General features: G+C 44.6%; 1 protein-coding gene across 2 annotated transcripts in view; it reads right to left on the bottom strand.

Moving 5' to 3' along the window:
• Positions 1 to 18657, bottom strand: part of LOC126190811 (myb-related protein B) — a 221632-nt gene that overhangs the window by 54636 nt on the left and 148339 nt on the right. For both annotated transcript variants that reach the window (XM_049931374.1, XM_049931373.1), the window contains exon 2: positions 17134 to 17278. In XM_049931374.1, coding sequence (XP_049787331.1) covers positions 17134 to 17278 — 145 coding nt within the window. The remainder of the gene's footprint in view (positions 1 to 17133; positions 17279 to 18657) is intronic.

Raw genomic sequence — 18657 nt, 5'->3', positions numbered from 1 at the left:
TCAATTGGGGAGAGATCCGGTGACCATGCTGGCCAAGGTAGCAGGGTTTGGCAGCCACGAAGCCAAGGCGTATTCGGGCGGACACTATCTTGCTGAAATATAAGCCCATGATAGCTTGCCACTCAAGAGCAACAGAAGGGAGCGTAGCGTATCGTCGACGTACCGCTGTCCTGTAAGAGTGCCGCGGATTGCAATCAAAGGGGTCCTGCTATGAAAGGAAATTGCACCCCATACCATCACTTACGGTTGTCGGGCCGTATGGCGGGCGACAGTCAAGTTGGTATCGGGGCGTCTCCAGACACGCCTTCGCTGGTCATCAGGGCTCAGATCAAATCGGAACTTTTCATTGAAGACAATCCTATTCCAGTTAATGAGATTCCATGCCGAAGACGTGCCTAGAGACGCCCCGGACAGCGGTGGGATACCAACCTGGATGTTGCCTGCCATATGGCCCAACAACAATGAGTGACGGTCTGGGGTGCCATTTCTTTTCATCCCTTTTGGTTGTCATCCGCGGCTCGCTCATAGTACAGCGGTACGTGGACGATATTCTACGCCCCGTTTTGTTGCCCTTCATGCCAAGCCATCCTGGGCTTACATTTCAGCAAGATAATGCCCGCCCGCTCACGAAGAGTTTCTACTGCTTGCCTTCGTGATTGTCAAACCATACCATGGCAGCGTGGTGGTCGCTGGATCTCTCTCCAACTGAGAACGTTTGGTGCGTTATCGGCAGGGCCCTTCAACCAGCTCGAGATTTTCACGATCTAACGCGGCATTTGTACAGAACTTGGCACGATATGCCTCAGAACATCCAATAATCCCTCCATCAACGACAAGCCGAATAACAGCTCGCCCACGAGCCAGATGTGTACCAACGCTTTATTGACTTGCTCAATTTGTGAAGCTATTTATCTTGAATAAATCATCCTACATGTGCATCATATCTATTTCCGTCCCAATCGGATAATTCTTTCGTCGTGTTCGTTTTTTTTCCATTGGAGTGCATATAATTCACAAATTCTGACGCTGGACAATGAAGGACATGACCACACGGCGGGTAATAAAATGGGGGAGAGCCGTGAAGCACGATTTCCCCATCCGCCATCTGTGCACCTTGGAGCGCTCGTGCTAGCAGCGCCCCGCCGCTCTCACGGCTCCAAAGCAAGGCAGGTACAGGTCCCATCGGACACAATGGCTGGCAGCTCTGCCCGACGGGCAGGTAACCAGCGCCCTGGAAATTGTGTCGCGATAGCAACTGGATTCATCCCCTTCCCTCACCCCTTAGGCTCGTGAATCGAACCGGGACCGGAAAGGGTAAGCACATCCTATACCCTATACATATGTATGCTTCCACCCTTCCTAATTCGCTTGCATACAGCCACAGGGGTGTCCAAGGGTCAGATTTCCAAAGGGTCGCTGAAATGTTACAAGGGCCCGATTGCACAGTTCGCATCCGTCCAGTAGTTTGGTAAATGGCAATTGCATGCACGGTTTGTTTCAATTTGTCTGGAAAAAAATCCAATTTCAAATGCACTACTAAACACTTGCCATATGCGCCAAGATCACTGGAGGTAGAGTGAGTCCAAGACTAATACTAGTCAGGGGACTAGACGCACTCTTGTTTAGTTTAATTGCATCTCGATGTTTCTTCTATTTCATAACCTGTCCTACAGCAAGGTTGGAGCTTTCTAAGTCACTCAGAATTGTAAGGGGACTCGACAAAACTTTGCGACAGGACTACCTGACATTTGTTTTTCAATATAGTCAGAGTTAATTTCAGTTACTATCTATTACTGATCCGTAGATTTCTCTCTGCCCCCTATATTTAACTTCATCAATTTCGGCAACTAGAGACTAAGGTCTCCACATTCCAGGGACAGAAGATTAACAGGTGAGTGCAACTTCCTGTCTGATAGGGAAACAGTAGTGGTACATTCAAATGGTTCAAATGGCTCTGAGCACTATGGGACTTAACATCTATGGTCATCAGTCCCCTAGAACTTAGAACTACTTAAACCTAAGGACATCACGCAACACCCAGTCATCACGAGGCAGAGAAAATCCCTGACCCCGCCGGGACTCGAACCCGGGAACCCGGGCGTGGGGAGCGAGAACGCTGCCGCATGACCACAAGCTGCAGACAGTGGTACATTCCTCGATTCTATCCAATCATTACAAACGTAACGACAGACAAGTTATCATATCTGCTCCGTCACTACAAGTGGATGACAAAACGAGTGGTCTGGACTGATGACTCGTGCTGGATCCTGTGGCAATCCGATGGAAGGTTTTATATTTGTTGAATTCATGGACAATATCACGTCATGTCATGTGTAGTGGTTGGTTGGTTGATCTGGGAGAGGGGACCAAACAGTGAGGTCATCGGTCCCTCCGGATTAGGGAATAATGGGCAAGAAAGCGATTTAGGGAAAACACGGAAGACTCAAATCAGGATGGCCGGATGCGGGTTTGACCCGTCGTCCTCCAGAATGTGCATGTGTAGTGCCAATAGCGAAGTACAGAGGATGTGGTGTTACGGTATGGCAGTGTCTTTGGTTGTTAGGTTGTGGTTACGTTAGTGCACTTAAAGAACGCTCAATGCGGAAGGATGTGAATACATTCTACACCATTTAGTGCGTACAGTACAGGTTAAGTTCACAGTTCAGAGTCATGATTGTTTTTATCTGCACCGTACCGATAAAGCAGTATCATTGGGGCAATGGGCAAAATTCCTGACATGGACTGGTTTGCCAAAGTCCCGACCTGAACCCAATGGAACATCTTTGGGATGAGATAGAAAGTCGACTTCGCTCCAGACAGAGGAAGAATGGTCTTCCATTCCTACACAGATATCCCGATACCGCACTAAGAGTGTCCAGCAGAGTTTAATCCGTGATGAAAGCGAAGAGTGGACATCCTTACTAATAAGTGTCTGGAGCTATCTTGGTCAGAGTGTAGTGGTCCGTCAATATATATTATTACAAACAGCTTTTGGTGGTTTCGCAATGCCATTCTTTAATTCACCGTTATTTTCTCTGACCACTTAACAGGATCTGCGCTTGAACAATATTCAACACGTTACCGTGCTGGTTAATCTTGCTTCATTCAGTATCAGACAGTGTGAGGTCGAACAGCGCCTCTCCAATCAAATGAAGCAGCTTGTGTGAAAGCAATTATTCTAACAGTTTTCTCTAAATCTGCTAAAAGGAAAATACATGACAACGACAGGACAAAAATATAACTACTTCCTAAAAAGAGCAACATTGAAAATGACATATCGAAACCCATACATCAACGATTTCATATTGTTTAACGAACTAACGACTGTCTGAAAACATGCAAGGGAAATTATTTTAAAACAAAATTAATACCTTTTCTGATAGAAAAAGTGAACATTCATTTAATGAATTTTAAGACACTGCTTGTGACATGAACCAGTAGCCTATCAACTGTAAAACCGAAACAAGATACAATCTCTAATATGTAATGATACTATTATTTCTTACGTTTGCAAAAGCCATCACTGTGATGACGTTTGGTTTGTGGGGCGCTCAACTGCGCGGTCATCAGCGCCCGTACAAAGTTCCAATTTTTTCACAGCACAATTTCTTTCACAGTCCAATCCAGCCACTACCACGAATGATGAGGATGACGATGAAATGATGAGGACAACACAAACACCCAGTCCCTGGACAGAGAAAATCCCCAACCCTGCTGGGAATCGAAGCTGGGACCCCCCCCCTCCTCCCTTTGATGACTCTATACACAGAAAATGTAAATAAACAAATAAGTATCATCTGTCAGCAATATTTGGTGTGATTCCCACACACTTAAGCAATAATCGAGGATGGGTAGAGCGGGTCTCAAGTACACAAACTCCTCTGGAGACACTAGATTTTTCAGATCGCTGAATTGTTTTGAGTAATTGGGTTTGAATTTTTATTTGTTGACATATGCACTAAACGTATGACGTAAGCACTAAACAGTGTGTTGTTCTGTAGCAAACGTTGGTAGCGAGGCAAAACCGGTGCATAACTGTCAACGTCATTCGATTTCTGGCGTTACAACTATTCCCGGCCGGCAGCCACGTTGTCCCATCTTCGTAAAGCGCTTTTCCACTAGCACATAAACTTTCGCAAGTCGTTAGCACAAGTTACTACTGTAAGTAATTCGACGTGGAAACAACTTCGGCACGTCGATGTCCGCAAGTTCCGTTTAGTTGCAGGGGCAGCTTCCACAAGTTAGTACAAACAGTATCTCGCTGCAAGTATCTGTTAGTTTTTCTCACACTTGCAGAAGTTTTGTGTATTCAATACCAGTACAATAACAGTGAGGAAAAGGAGAGTGGAACAAAGATTGATGTACCGAGACAAATGTTCTGAGGGAACTCGTAAACATAGATATTTAACTACCGTCAGCCACGGAAGTGCGAAAAAATTAACCGATTGTTTCGTTTCACCAGAAGGGAAAGTGGAATGGCACTAGGGAATTCTTTACATTTTAGCTGATTTTTAATCTTCGCCTAAACATAAATGCATTAGTAAAATATGGAGTTTCAGTCTTCGATCGCTATTCTTTATTTTCAATTACCGGTTTCGGGCTAGCTGCCCATCTTCAGATCATATATTGTAGTTACAGAGTAACTTGTCCGTACAGAACACACTGTTCACTGTCATAAGTTACTTATGACAGTGAACAGTGTGTTCTGTACGGACAAGTTACTCTGTAACTACAATATATGATCTGAAGATGGGCAGCTAGCCCGAAACCGGTAATTGAAAATAAAGAATAGCGATCGAAGACTGAAACTCCATATTTTACTTATTGAACGATCGCGGAATTCCCAGTGAGACAACTATGTCTAGTTTTTATAAATGCATTACGTTTGTAAAGCATAATGTTTGCAAAAATCGAACAGTACTCAATAGGCAGTCTCTTTGTGATACAGTCCGCCCCGATAGCTGATTGGTCAGCGCGGCGGTCTGTCAGGCCAAGCGGCCCGTGTTCGATTCCCGGCTGGGCCGGAGACTCTCTCCGCTCAGGAACTAGTTGTGTTGTCCTCATTATCATTTCATCATCATCAGTGGAAGGCAACGGGAAACCACCACTGGAATCACTTACGTAGACGCTCATGCGGTGGACCTCTGTGATGTGGTTTCCCCCATGTCATGGGTCTTGTCAAGACCTGCCGTAAGGCAGAACACAAAGATTTTTTCGTGATACAGCTTGCAGCATTTTTGTAACCTGGTTTCGAACATTTTACTGTACAACAGACAAGAGATCCGGGAAGCAGTCGAAATTAGACTTAGCGATAATAACTTTAACAGAGACAAAGGCTATGCACTTAGCAATACTTGGGAGAGTGCACTGGATAAAGAAAAATCGCAGAGAAAAACTTCCCGCACTTTACCTCCAGATTCAAGTGATGGCGCTGCAAGCAACGCGGGATAGAAACTACATCTATGGAAGCATCTATGGAAGTAGAGGGCACCACTTCACTACGTGCCATATCGCTGTTGCTATGACTTATTCCAGCCAATCAGAAGGCGTCTTTTGCATATAAAAGTGGGAGCCTCGCTAGTTCACGACAGTCAGTTTTAGCCCTGACGACGACCATGGAGGTAGTGGTCGAAAGCTTGGAGTTTTATCCCGAATTGACGCGGCATGTACACCGAGAGATTTTTATTCAAGAAATACGTCGCGAAAGACTTCGTAGCCAAGAGATTTCTGAAGACTGCATACTACATTCTCATAAAGGTTTAAATCTGAGCGAAGCCCTCTAATTAAAATTCACTGAATAGTGTTTCTTGATAAATACGTACACCTCTGTATCCAATTCTTCACCAAAACATTTCTTCTTTTTCTTAACTTTTTGATTTTCGTCATGATTTTTCTTCAGTAATAATAATAACAATTAATAATAATAATAATAATGACGCAACAACGATGGCGGCTGCCCTGGTTTTTAGAACGACAATGTAAACATCCACTTGTCGATCTCACGACACGGTTCTAGTGGAAACACTTCTACAAGTACTTGCAGAAAGTTACAAGTTGCCCGACTTTCAAACGCTAACTTGTGCAACTTTTTGTTCTAATGTAAACGATTCACCAAGTCCTCGTAAATACCACTTGTGAAAGTCATTTGCTAGTACAGATGCCTTTGGAATGCGCGTACAATGCGTGAGAATTGGTGCCTTTTATATTTCCTGTTACTGTCGTCGGTGGTTGTTGCTTCCTATGGAGTGTGATACAGTACTTTTTTGTGTTTCGTGGATGAATCAGGAGACAGCTGCTGCTAGTCGCGCAAGCGAGAAAAAAAAGGGGGATACATCATCACTGTGAGACGCTTCTTGGAGGAGCAAGGCGGCAACGGTCTGCGAAAGCAGCTGTGGTCAGCCCTTGGACGCCCTACGAATGGGGTAACTGTGTGTATGCGCGCGCGCGCGGAGTGCCCTGGGGTTACGCGATCCCCCGGTGGGAAGCAGCAGAGGACGCGGAGTCGCGGGAAACGACGGACGTGGAGCAGCAGGGCGGCAACCCTTCAGCAGCCCCTGTACCAAAAGGAGCTCTCTGGCGCATTGTATTTCTTACAGGACGGTAGGGTGGGGGCGCCCAGGCAGGCCCTTGGCCACTCGCGTTAAGAGGCTACAGCGGACGGATACTGCGTACAGCGGTGGTATCTCCTCCACTTGTTAACACTGGAGACGACAGCTCCTTTCCTAGCCCTACTTCGCGAGAATCGCTTGTGCAGCGAATAGTCCCGTGTGATAGGAAAAGAGCGTATGTCACTCTTGTTTACAAAACGGGTAACATATCAGGAGCACTTATACACCACAGCAATTCCGCTTTTACACCAATATCGCTGACGTCCGTCTGTTGCAGGATCTTGAGAATATTCAAATATCTAATATATGGATATACGAGGGCAGTTCAATACGTAATGTAACACACTTTTTTTTCTGAAACAGGGGTTGTTTTATTCAGCATTTAAATACACCAGGTTATACCCCAATCTTTTAGCTACACAACACTATTTTTCAACGTAATCTCCATTCAATGCTACGGCCTTACGCCACCTTGAAATGAGGGCCTGTATGCCTGCACGGTACCATTCCTCTGGTCGATGTCGGGGCCAACGTCGTACTGCATCAATAACTTCTTCATCATCCGCGTAGCGCCTCCCACGGATTGCGTCCTTCATTGGGCCAAACATATGGAAATCCGACGGTGCGAGATCGGGGCTGTAGGGTGCATGAGGAAGAACAGTCCACTGAAGTTTTGTGAGCTCCTCTCGGTTGCGAAGACTTGTGTGAGGTCTTGCGTTGTCATGAAGAACGAGAAGTTCGTTCAGATTTTTGTGCCTACGAACACGCTGAAGTCGTTTCTTCAATTTCTGAAGAGTAGCACAATACACTTCAGAGTTGATCGTTTGACCATGGAGAAGGACATCGAACAGAATAACCCCTTCAGCGTCCCAGAAGACTGTAACCATGACTACCGGCTGAGGGTATGGCTTTAAACTTTTTCTTGGTAGGGGAGTGGGTGTGGCGCCACTCCATTGATTGCCGTCTTGTTTCAGGTTCGAAGTGATGAACCCATGTTTCATCGCCTGTAACAATCTTTGACAAGAAATTGTCACTCTCAGCCGCATGACGAGCAAGCAATTCCGCACAGATGGTTCTCCTTTGCTCTTTATGGTGTTCGGTTAGACAACGAGGGACCCAGCGGGAACAAACCTTTGAATATCCCAACTGGTGAACAATTGTGACAGCACTACCAACAGAGATGTCAAGTTGAGCACTGAGTTGCTTGGTGGTGATCCGTCGATCATCTCGAACGAGTGTGTTCGCACGCTCCGCCATTGCAGGAGTCACAGCTGTGCACGGCCGGCCCGCACGCGGGAGATCAGACAGTCTTGCTTGACCTTGCGGCGATGATGACACACGCTTTGCCCAACGACTCACCGTGCTCTTGTCCACTGCCAGATCACCGTAGACATTCTGCAAGCGCCTATGAATATCTGAGATGCCCTGGTTTTCCGCCAAAAGAAACTCGATCACTGCCCGTTGTTTGCAACGCACATCCGTTACAGACGCCATTTTAACAGCTCCGTACAGCGCTGCCACCTGTCGGAAGTCAATGAAACTATACGAGACGAAGCGGGAATGTTTGAAAATATTCCACAAGAAATTTCCGGTTTTTTCAACCAAAATTGGCCGAGAAAAAAAAATGTGTTGCATTACTTATTGAACTGCCCTCGTAGATGCACCATTGTAATAAGATCGATGATAATTTATGGGGTTCAGTATGGGGGAACAAAGTACAACAGATGGTGGTTGTTAAGGAGCTTCCCCAAGGTGTACAGACAGCGCAGCCATAACAGGCGGAATCAGAACGATCCACCGCTGGGATGGAAAACATGCTGGACATGACCCAATTACACATTTGGGTTACAGTGGTGGCAGCAGACTGGGCATAAAGGTTAGAAACTAGAAATAACTGGTAACTTTTGGAATCCCACCAATATACACGGTGATTCCGTGATGATGTTGCAAACTTTTAGAGGCGTTATCAATTTGTAATAAGAGACCCTGGGACGGAAACGACAGTCTTAAGTTATAAGCGAAAATCGCTCTAATATCTCTCACAGTGGAACACATATACCGCTACTATTGTTGCTAAGATTGTACGTTAGGCAGCTTTCTGTGATGGTAGTGTGAATCAAAAAATGCATGCCTTACTAGCTAAGATAATTGTTCATTTTCGCTACTGTGAAATTTATATCTCTTCTACTGAACAAGTGCCCTAACCTCTTAAGGTACCAGTATGCATTTTAGAGTCCATATTTACATTTTTTTTCTTGTTTTGGTCCATACTGCCACCTCTAAAAGTTGCCTACCCTATAATCTTAGGAACAATACCGATACATGTATTCAACTCGCTTGTAACTTTGGACTATGTCGTTTCTGGACAAGGGTCCCTCGCCTTAAATTGATGCATTTACCCTTCTCCAAAATCTCTGAAAGTTTGTAATTTCATCAGGGAATCACCCTGTAATGAATGTGGCTTACCGACTGACTTTACTAGACTTACAAGGAGAGAATCGTACAATAAACTCAATTTCGATGAAGGAAACAGTGGGCCAAGACCACTTTCGTTTTGTCTCTCGGCAGAAATCGGTCAGTCAAGATGAAACGTTTAACATGCCAATAACTAGCTTCTCCAAAACAAACAAGACGGATCCTGAGAAAACAACATGCGTGTCAAAAACAGCTTGTTTCATTCATACGACAGCTTGCAAACAACAGATGCAGACGAACAAATGGATTCCTCCTCCTCAGATTTCCGAAAGGCATTCGACATTGCACCACATCGTCGACTACTAATGAAGATAGGATCATACTTGGTATCCTCATAATATGTAACTGGCTAGCTAGAGGAATATTTGACTAATAGAACCCAATATGTCACACTGGACGGCGAATCTTCCACAGCAGCGAAAACAACGTACTGAATGCCTCCAGGAAGCGTAATACGATAATGTTCTCGATATAAATAAACTACTTATCAGATAGGATCAGCAACGCTGGAAGATTGCTCGCTGACGACGCTGTTGTACACAGGACAGTACTGTCTTTTGGCGACCGTATCGATTCCAGACCGACTATAATAAACTTCAGACTTAAGTATAATGAAAGGCAGCTGTCGTTTCAGTCACATCGTGTAACTGTTTAGGAGTAATACTCAGAAGTGGTACGAAATGAGACTATCACATAAAATCAGTACTGGGGACGACGAATGGAAGAGTTAAGTTTTGTTGGAAAGCGTACGGGAAAACCAATGCATCTGTAAAGTAAATCACACACAATACGGTATCGCAACCCATACTACAGTACTGTTACAGTGTTTGGAATTTTTTGGTTGACACAAAAAGAAAGGCAGGTGGAGGTACCGAGTTGTTCAACGTACATCTTTCATCACTTTCCACACCCACTCTATGCGCAGCATTCTGCGGCAGCACCAAAGCTGAAATTCATCGATACACTGTTTGTCTCTGGCTTAAGAGTCTCCATGTCTCGCAATCATAAAAAAGGCGGAAAACACGAGTGTTTCAACAAGCCGGACCTTTGAGGTGTTCGTTACTGGTCTGTTCTGCCATATCTTGGTGAGCTGCTTCATAGCTACTCGCCTTAGCATGATCCGTCTTATCTTCACAGCTTCCCGTGTCGCCGATGGCTGACCCAAGATAGATGAAAGAATGCAAGACTTCCTTTAATCGAACGGCGAGTTCAATCTGTATTCCTCGATCAATTACCATTAGTCTGGGCTTGCTGAGATTGTGGTCTAATCCATATTATTGATATATGTCTTTTACGTCTGCTGGCTAAAAAACCCCAAGCCCGCCCCAAGTGGCCGAGCGGTTCTAGGGGCTTCAGTCTGGAACTGCGCGACCGCTACGGTCGCAGGTTCGAATCCTGCCTCGGGCATGGATGTGTGTGATATCCTTAGGTTAGTTAGGTTTAAATAGTTCTAAATTCTAGGGGACTGATGACAGCTGTTAAGTCCCATAGTGCTCAGAGCCATAAAAAGCCCAATACCACCAGCGACTCCAAGGTTGTTAATACCCTATTGATAAATCTTCAAATAATGATGGATAACCGATGTTTTATGTTAAAATATGATTAACATAAGCAATTTAATACAAAAACATTGCGTAAGGTTACGTCATTTCATTGGATTCTACTTAAAACGTACTTCTTTCATCACTTTCCACATCCCAGACTCAGCGTCATCTAACGAAATACGACAAATGTAATAAAGTTGAAAAATTATTGCGTTTTCTATGATGCCACAACTCAATCAAAATGGTCATCAATTTTCTCACTTTTTACTTTACCTGACCTACGGAAAATTAGGCAGTCAGGGAAAATAAGAGACTGATTTTCATGAATGATGTGGTATTTAAAAGAAGTGGCTAATTTCTCTACTCGCAGTCCTCGACAAATTTGTTTTTCAGTTACAACAGTGGGACAATATTTACTCTGAATTCTCGACAATGTCATAAATTTGGGAATGTAAACGACACAAGTACAACAAGAGTGATCATAAATATTTTAAGACGAACCGGAATGGGTTACCAGTACGTCTCCAATTACTGATATCACGTCATTCGACGTATCACGCATTGAGAGCAATGCTAAGTCGTAATATGTCTGTATAATCTCAAAATTTTCTAGTGGAAAAATTGGTAATCATTTTATTTTCATCACTTTCAACTGCCCAAATTTGTTATGGATGTTTCGGATTACACTTACTTGGGAAATTACTTGTCTCCCACTTTCGTGAATCAAGCTTTTCGTTTCTTATATGTTAAATTTCTGTTTCCAGCATTAGCTCCACAGTGTATCTTCTGGGCAGGTTCTGTATTTGCGAAACTGTTCTTTCACTGAACTCTTTAGGAAGACTAAGAGAATTTACAGAAGTTTCCATGCGCAGAAAGGGGTCTTCCTAAGATGTGTGTACTATTCTAACAAAGTATTTTGGTCAATAATTTCGACGTCGTCAATATTTTTATGTTTACATCAGGAAGAATTATCAGAAGCGCAAAACAGCGTTGCACTTGATTCTTGTAATGTTTGTCATTAACGTTCCACAAGCACCTAGGCATAGGGTAACTGCTAAAAAACCAAAATTTTTCTTTGTTGCTAATTCTATGTCTCATTTTGTCGAAACTTCACCTAACCTAAAAACATACGCTACTGACAGTTTCGTGTACTGGAATTTGGAATGCCCCATGACTTTCGCCACTGTGGGACACACGCGCATTTACCTGGTTTCGCAACGTACTGACTCCGTGTAAAATAGGCTTCATAAAGGAATGGGCGTCTATCGGTAAGTGGAAACTGCACTTGTTTCGCACAGCTTCCGCCTATACTGGTCGCCCTGTTCAATAATGGAGTTTGTAGCAAAACTCAAGTATGATATCGAAAGCCGGCAACGGGTACTGAAACAAATATGTAATTTTAATTAAGGCTGTTCTGTCGACCGTGGAAGACAGAAATGCATCTGTGGAGGAAACAGATAAAAAAGATATGGAGAATATGTAACTTACTTCCCCCTCTAGCCAGAACTTTTAGTCCGCCCAAGTTTCGCTTCGTGTAAACAAATGTATGCTTTCCCTTTGCTTATGCATGTGGTGTCGGAAGTCCAATGGAAGTAGGCCTTATTAATAGGTACTTTGTTGTTATCCCAGAGCGAATGAAACTCAGGCAAACGGGAAAGAATCTAAAAAATATCAATTTTCCAACTTATCACTGTGCAAACGTTGAACCCATGTAGTTCTTGTATCAAATATCACTGGGCAATTTGTTTCGTTGTTATTAATCTCTGTTAACCTTTCCCAAAATCATAAGCGAAATCCGTGTAGGAAAAAAAAGAATGGTGAAAGGTACTTTTTGCGGTAGGAAAGGGGGGCAGGGGGGGGGGGGGGGGCGTGCGAAACATTTTGCTAAAGTTCTGTCACGAGTACAGCATAGCATCATTGTGGATCTGGCTCCATACAGATGCAGTTAAGGTAAGGCAGCGAATTCGCAGCCCTACGCGTTCTAAATTTGGATGCGCAAAAACGAAAACAGGGTAGAGTAGGGGTTCGGAAAATGTTGCTGGTACGCTATATATCGTCCACCATACCTGTACGGTCGCTCGCAAGGCACATGGGTACGGATATTATGTGAAATCTGCAAATGCTCCGCAATGAGGTAGACAATTTCGGTCAAAACAAGCAACAAAGTACATCACATACGCATGCAAACACAGCTACAGTTAGTGAATAGGGCTTGCAACTAGTTGGCGCCGCGGGTGAGTCGAGTGTATTGCGACACGCCTTGCAGTAAGGCGGCATTTCCTGTCGCCCCCAGAGCTATTTCTGAGAAAGATCTGGGCACACATTTTATATACACTGGAGTGTGCCCTGATAGAGACAGACCACCTTGTGAGGTGAAAAGCATTCCGAGCAAAATGGGGAGAAAAGCTTTTATGGAAAATTGCAACTGACAATCGCCTTGACTGGGCTCTACCTGCGCTCACATTTCTTTCGTTTCAGTTTATAACAATTCGGACCGGCTATGCCTTGCGCAAAGTTCAGCCACACTTTTTTCTCCACTCCGGTCACGCTAACAATGCGGTTTTGCTACATCATTTGAGATTTCTAGCAATCAACAATTACAATTGCTGCACCACTTTTCTTTTTACATCTTTTTACGTCTAAAAGTGACCTCCACCCGTGGTGTCGGTCTGGCATGACTGCGGCACTGCAGTGCTTTGGCGTCCGTATGTTGCACTAACTATTTTAGATTCTCCATGTGGCAGGTATTACTTAGATTTACACCTCTCGCCCAACCCATTTTCACACAAGAACCGGCTGCGTCAAGATTAAATCAGTCTCAGTAAACTAGCAATTAGTTAATTTTAGATTATTTTGTAACTTCAGTTTTCACAAAAATATTCAGAAGCAAGCAATTAAGAACGCCTGCTGATACGCACATCATGTCCGAAATGAGTAGCTATTTTTTTACTTAAAGGCTTAAATATGACTGGTTGCAGACAAGACCAATTTATTTATAACAATCACGGTATGAACGCTATGTCACGATGACCATGGTCAATTATCTTATTTTTCTCAGAGAGGTAATGGTACCGAAATTGCACTTCCGTCCAAGTTACCTGGAACATTCCAACTTGCAACCCTAGAGTGGGACTGCACAAATAACCCATTGTTCGCGTGGAGCAGTTCCCAGGAAGTCCTGCAGAAGACTCATTCACAAGCTGGGGTTTTCCGTCGCCCAAGTATTCACAAGGGGCACTCCATTAGTAGCAGCAACCTAGATGTGTTTACCCATTCCCCTGCCTTACCGGCGTTGACCATGACCTGTTCAGGGCGCCTGCTCCACTCCCAGGCGTAAAGCACCGACTTACAGGACATCATCAAAATTGACACGGGACATCAGACAAACATTTGAAACTATGCTGTTTTCCCCAAAAATGAGCGCTTCTGCACTCGCGCACGCAAGTACACACAAACACACACACACTTATTTTACCTTCATGCGGTAATATAATTTCTCGTGGCTGCTATTTTTCGCAGATGCTGTACATAGGTACATTGTAGTAGTTAACAAGAAAAACGCCTTTTGCATGTAGCAGACTCCTTTTTTTTTTATTTTATTAAGCATCACGAACCGTTTAGCGCTTTTAACGGCATCGACCAGTAATATTACACGATTTTTTCGTTGTCACTAATTGATTATGGATTTAAAACCTGTTCCTGGAAGTTTATTGTAATAATATGGAACGACACAGAAAAGTGCATAGTTCACTATCTGAAAACTATGCAAACTTCCAACGTGAAACAAAAACTGTTAAAATCGACATTTCGTCACTGCAATTTCGTAATATAACATTTCAACCGCCATTTCTTTTTGTGTCTACATAGAGTTTGGTTTGTTTCTGCAAGTGTCGCCAACTTTCCCGGCCTTTGCTTTGTGTGTGTGTGTGTGTGTGTGTGTGTGTGTGTGTGTGTGTGTGTGTGTGTGTGTGTTTTTTAGCGAAAAAAGCCTAGTCTTCCCTCCATTTCTGTAATAATCGAAATGTTGATCGAAACTACCAATAACAATCTGGCAGTACGACTTCGATGTCTTCCTTTCATCGGACCTGGTAGGGATATCTCACGCGTGCCGCACTAGTGTTCTACACGCGGTCTCCTTTCGGTGGGCTATAGTTTCCTAAAATTCTCCAAATCGACCAACGTTGGCTTTCGCTCCCTGCTACCGACCTTACGTACTTGTTCATTTCGTATCGCTACCGATAAGACTGTGTCAAGCAGCACAGCACTAATCCTGTATTCGGACATTACAGGATTGTTTTTCCTACTCACCTCTATTAACGTACATTTTTCTCTATTTACAGCAGGCTGCCGTTCATCACACCAAATAGAAATTCTAAGCCATCTTGTATTCTCCTACAGTCACTCAACGACGATATTTTCCCGTACACCACACAGCTTAATCGGCAAACAGTCGCAGATTATAGAGAAGAAGATCGGTCCTACCACACTTTCCTGGGAACACTTCTGATGATATCCTTGTCTCTCATAAACACTCGCTGTCCAGGACAACGGTTCTATTACTTAAGAGGTCTTCAAGCCCCTAACATATAATCTGAGAACCTATGCGTTCTGTATGCTCGGATCTGCTTTAACAGTCTGCAGTGGGGCACCGAGTTAAACGCCTTTCGGAAATCTCGGAATATGGACTCTGGCCCTTCACCCACGGTTTGCAGCAAATCGCGTGAGAAAAGGGCAAGCTGAGGTTTCGCACTGGCGATGCTTTCTAAATCCGTGCTGATTCGTGGACAATTCCTTCCTGGAGGGTTTCTGTTTGTACAGGGTGTACACTTACGAATCTCAGAAATGGACAAGGAATGTTACAAACTACAAGCTACTTTGAACGGAGAATGCTTTTCAGTTGCTTGCGTCAGTATCCGCAAACGGGGATGCGATTGCAGGCGGCTGGCCTGCCTGCCTGCCGGTGTATTGCAGCTCGGTGGAGTCGCGTATCCACGGGCTCACCGTACCTGCTGTCAACTACAAATCTGACACGGCTCCAGAGTCCCTACGGTATAACCAGCAAACAACTGGACACTGAGTAAGGAAAGACCCTCCGCTTTTGACACATGTACTTGCAAAATTTTCGGACGACTTCTCTACAAATGCTTTATTTCCCCGATTTGCAAGTTCTTGTTACGCCGCTGGCGCCATCTAGCCACGTTAGGTCTTGTTACATTTGACAGTAAACTTTGTTTTCTTTTAAGCCCACATTTCCATCGTTCTTTGCGAGCGGCCTTGTTGACGCTACTCCGTCCAAGTGGCCCTGCGCCTTCTTTTTGGTTGTTCACCTCGCTGTGGCCCGCTCGTCACTCCCCCTCCCCCCCTCCCCCCCTTATGGTTCAGTTCCCGGTCAGAGCAGTCTTCTGGTTTGAGTAGTAGAGCATGGAAGACGCCTTAAGTATTTCTAAACAGGGGCACTAAAGTTCTGGTGTTACAATCAAAAAAGTGGTGAATGATCCTGGGCAAACTGTTTTCGTCCATTCCTTTGAGACGACCATGAAACCGTACACGTCTTTTGCGGACTGTGTTTGTAATTTACTCTGTTTCCCCACGACTTCCCTTTTGGATATTTTTTTATGCCATTCCTGTAATGGATCCTATGACTTCCCTAATGATTCTGCGCTCTTTTTCTCAACAGCTTTTCGAGGAGGCCACTATTTCCAATTAGGAATAGCATTTCAGCTGCTAAACTGCTTCATAGCGATGTACCGGCTGGTTATAACTAAAGTGCAACTACTCACAGAGAGCCAGTGTGGGTAGTAGATATGATAGGCCGTTAATGCGGAAGCGATTTACGCTGGACGAAAATTAGTTCCAATTTTGGCCACGAGGTGCAAATGTAGCGCAGTACAGCATCTCGTCGACGTCCCCGGTGCTCGTATTGAACAAACTGTGTAAGCGGCGGTTAATAAAAAACTCAACGTAGTGCCTTTCACACCTTTTTAACCTTTTCTGCCGACGTCCCATTCGTAATCCACATTACATATGGGTCCATCCCTATACGTCTTTCTTGCATTCACAGCGTCAGATTTGCACGTGGTGGCCTTTTTTTCTTCCAGCGTAAATCGGTTTCGCATTAACGCATTAAGCTACCTACCAAATTTTGTTGCCCACACTGGACCCCTGTGAGTAGCTGCACTTTAATTATAACCGCCCGTTATCTTAGTGCTTTGTGAAGGGCAGTTTTTACTATAGATCGTGCGCGAGGTGGTTGTTGCTGTTGTTTGTTGCTCCAAAATATTTTATAAATTTTTCTCATAACGAGATTGTGAAATATCATTTTAAAATTGTACTAATCTGTGTAGCGTTGAAAGTGGCGGTAATAGCAATTTAAATATGGGGAGGGAGGGAGACAGTAAACAAACTGTGACGCTCTCCAAAGCGAACCCTGAACGCGCGCCAGGGAGAGCCGCAGGCAGCTGTTAGGAGGAAAGCCGGCACGGCGGCTGTGGCTGTGCGGTACGCACCTCCTCCTTGCTCCAGCGGCCTTTGTTGATATGCTTCCTGGTTCCCGTGGCCCGGGCGGAGACCGGCGCCGCCGCCTCCTCCGCCGACGATTCGTCCGAAGCGCCGCCCTCATCGCTGGAGTTACTGTCGTAGCCGGACCGGGACCTGGAACAAGGCAAAGGTGGGGCACCGTTAGCCAAATAACTAGGCACAAAAGGGAGGGCACGGAGCTGCGTGTGTCCGGCCAGCAGGCCGCTGGTCAATGGACATCTTCCGCAGTCATGTGGTTGCAATGGCTGTTGCCCCAGATATGATTCCCTGTTATCACCTCACGTGTACATGTGATGCAAAGAGCCCACTCCGCATCGAATGGCCAAATGAGGATCTACATGAATAAATGAACATGTAGACACACTTATAATTCTGTGCCACACTGGGTTTCGAAACCCGTGTCTATGAAAAGTCCCCATACCTGACTCAAACTTTTATTGTTACTACTTTGCCCCATTATGTCCAAACATACACTATCTGATCATAAGCTACTGGACATCCCTATGTAGAGCGGAATTGACCACCAGATGTCACGAGTGGCGGAGCCGCCAGTATAAAAGCAAAGGAACACCTCGCAGATCATTAAATCAGCATGACAACTCACACTATGAAAAATCTGGAACATTCCTGAAATCGAGTGGCCTGACCAGCGCCCCGACTTGAACGCAATGCAACACCCTTTCGGATGAGTTAGAATGTCGTCTTCCCTCTAGACCCCAGCGTCCAACATCACTCGATCTTTTAAGAAGAATGGGGTGCAATTTGTCACTTTCAGACACGTGACTGAAGGTACTCCCACCAGAGTTCTAGCTGTCATATGGGCGAAGGATGGGCACACCCCATGTTATTGTCCACTAACAGGTATCCGGATACTTTTGATCAGGTAGTGTACATGGTTCTTCACACTAGTATAGGTAGGAACACAGAAAAATAGCTACTTCTTATTTGTTTGTTCTTGCTATAGGGCACAAAACAGCTGAGGTCATAAGCGCCGTGTCATAACCTAAAAATGATCAATACGCGAATACTCGGAGATAATAGACTGGAGTAGACGGATAGCTAAAAACGATCACTTGGCATAGAGGACAAACAGCACACTCCTCCTTGGTATCGAGTGTTTTCGCCTCGATACCGATACTTCTGAGTTGCTACTTTTCCTCACATTAATAATTTTTACAAGGTATCATACTGAATGATCATACAAGGGAAACTCCCCAACGCACCCCCCCTCAGATTTAGTGGTAAGTTGGCTCATTGGACAGCCCGTCAGGAACCGAACACAGATCAAGCATGAAAACAGGAAGGTGTACTGAACTGTGAAAAAAAGAAAAACAGAAACAATAAACGGTCCAGACTTAATATATGTAATTTGATGAAGATATTTTGTTTGTGGGGCGCTCAACTGCGCGGTTATCAGCGCCCATACAAATTCCCACCCTTTGCCCAGCCCAATCTCGCCACTTTCATTAATGGTGACGAAATGATGACAACAC

Source organism: Schistocerca cancellata, chromosome 6 (assembly GCF_023864275.1).
Source record: "Schistocerca cancellata isolate TAMUIC-IGC-003103 chromosome 6, iqSchCanc2.1, whole genome shotgun sequence".
Classification (NCBI taxonomy): Eukaryota; Metazoa; Arthropoda; class Insecta; order Orthoptera; family Acrididae; genus Schistocerca; species Schistocerca cancellata.
Note: the sequence above shows the minus strand (reverse complement) of the source record. Positions and strands in the feature narration are given on the sequence as shown.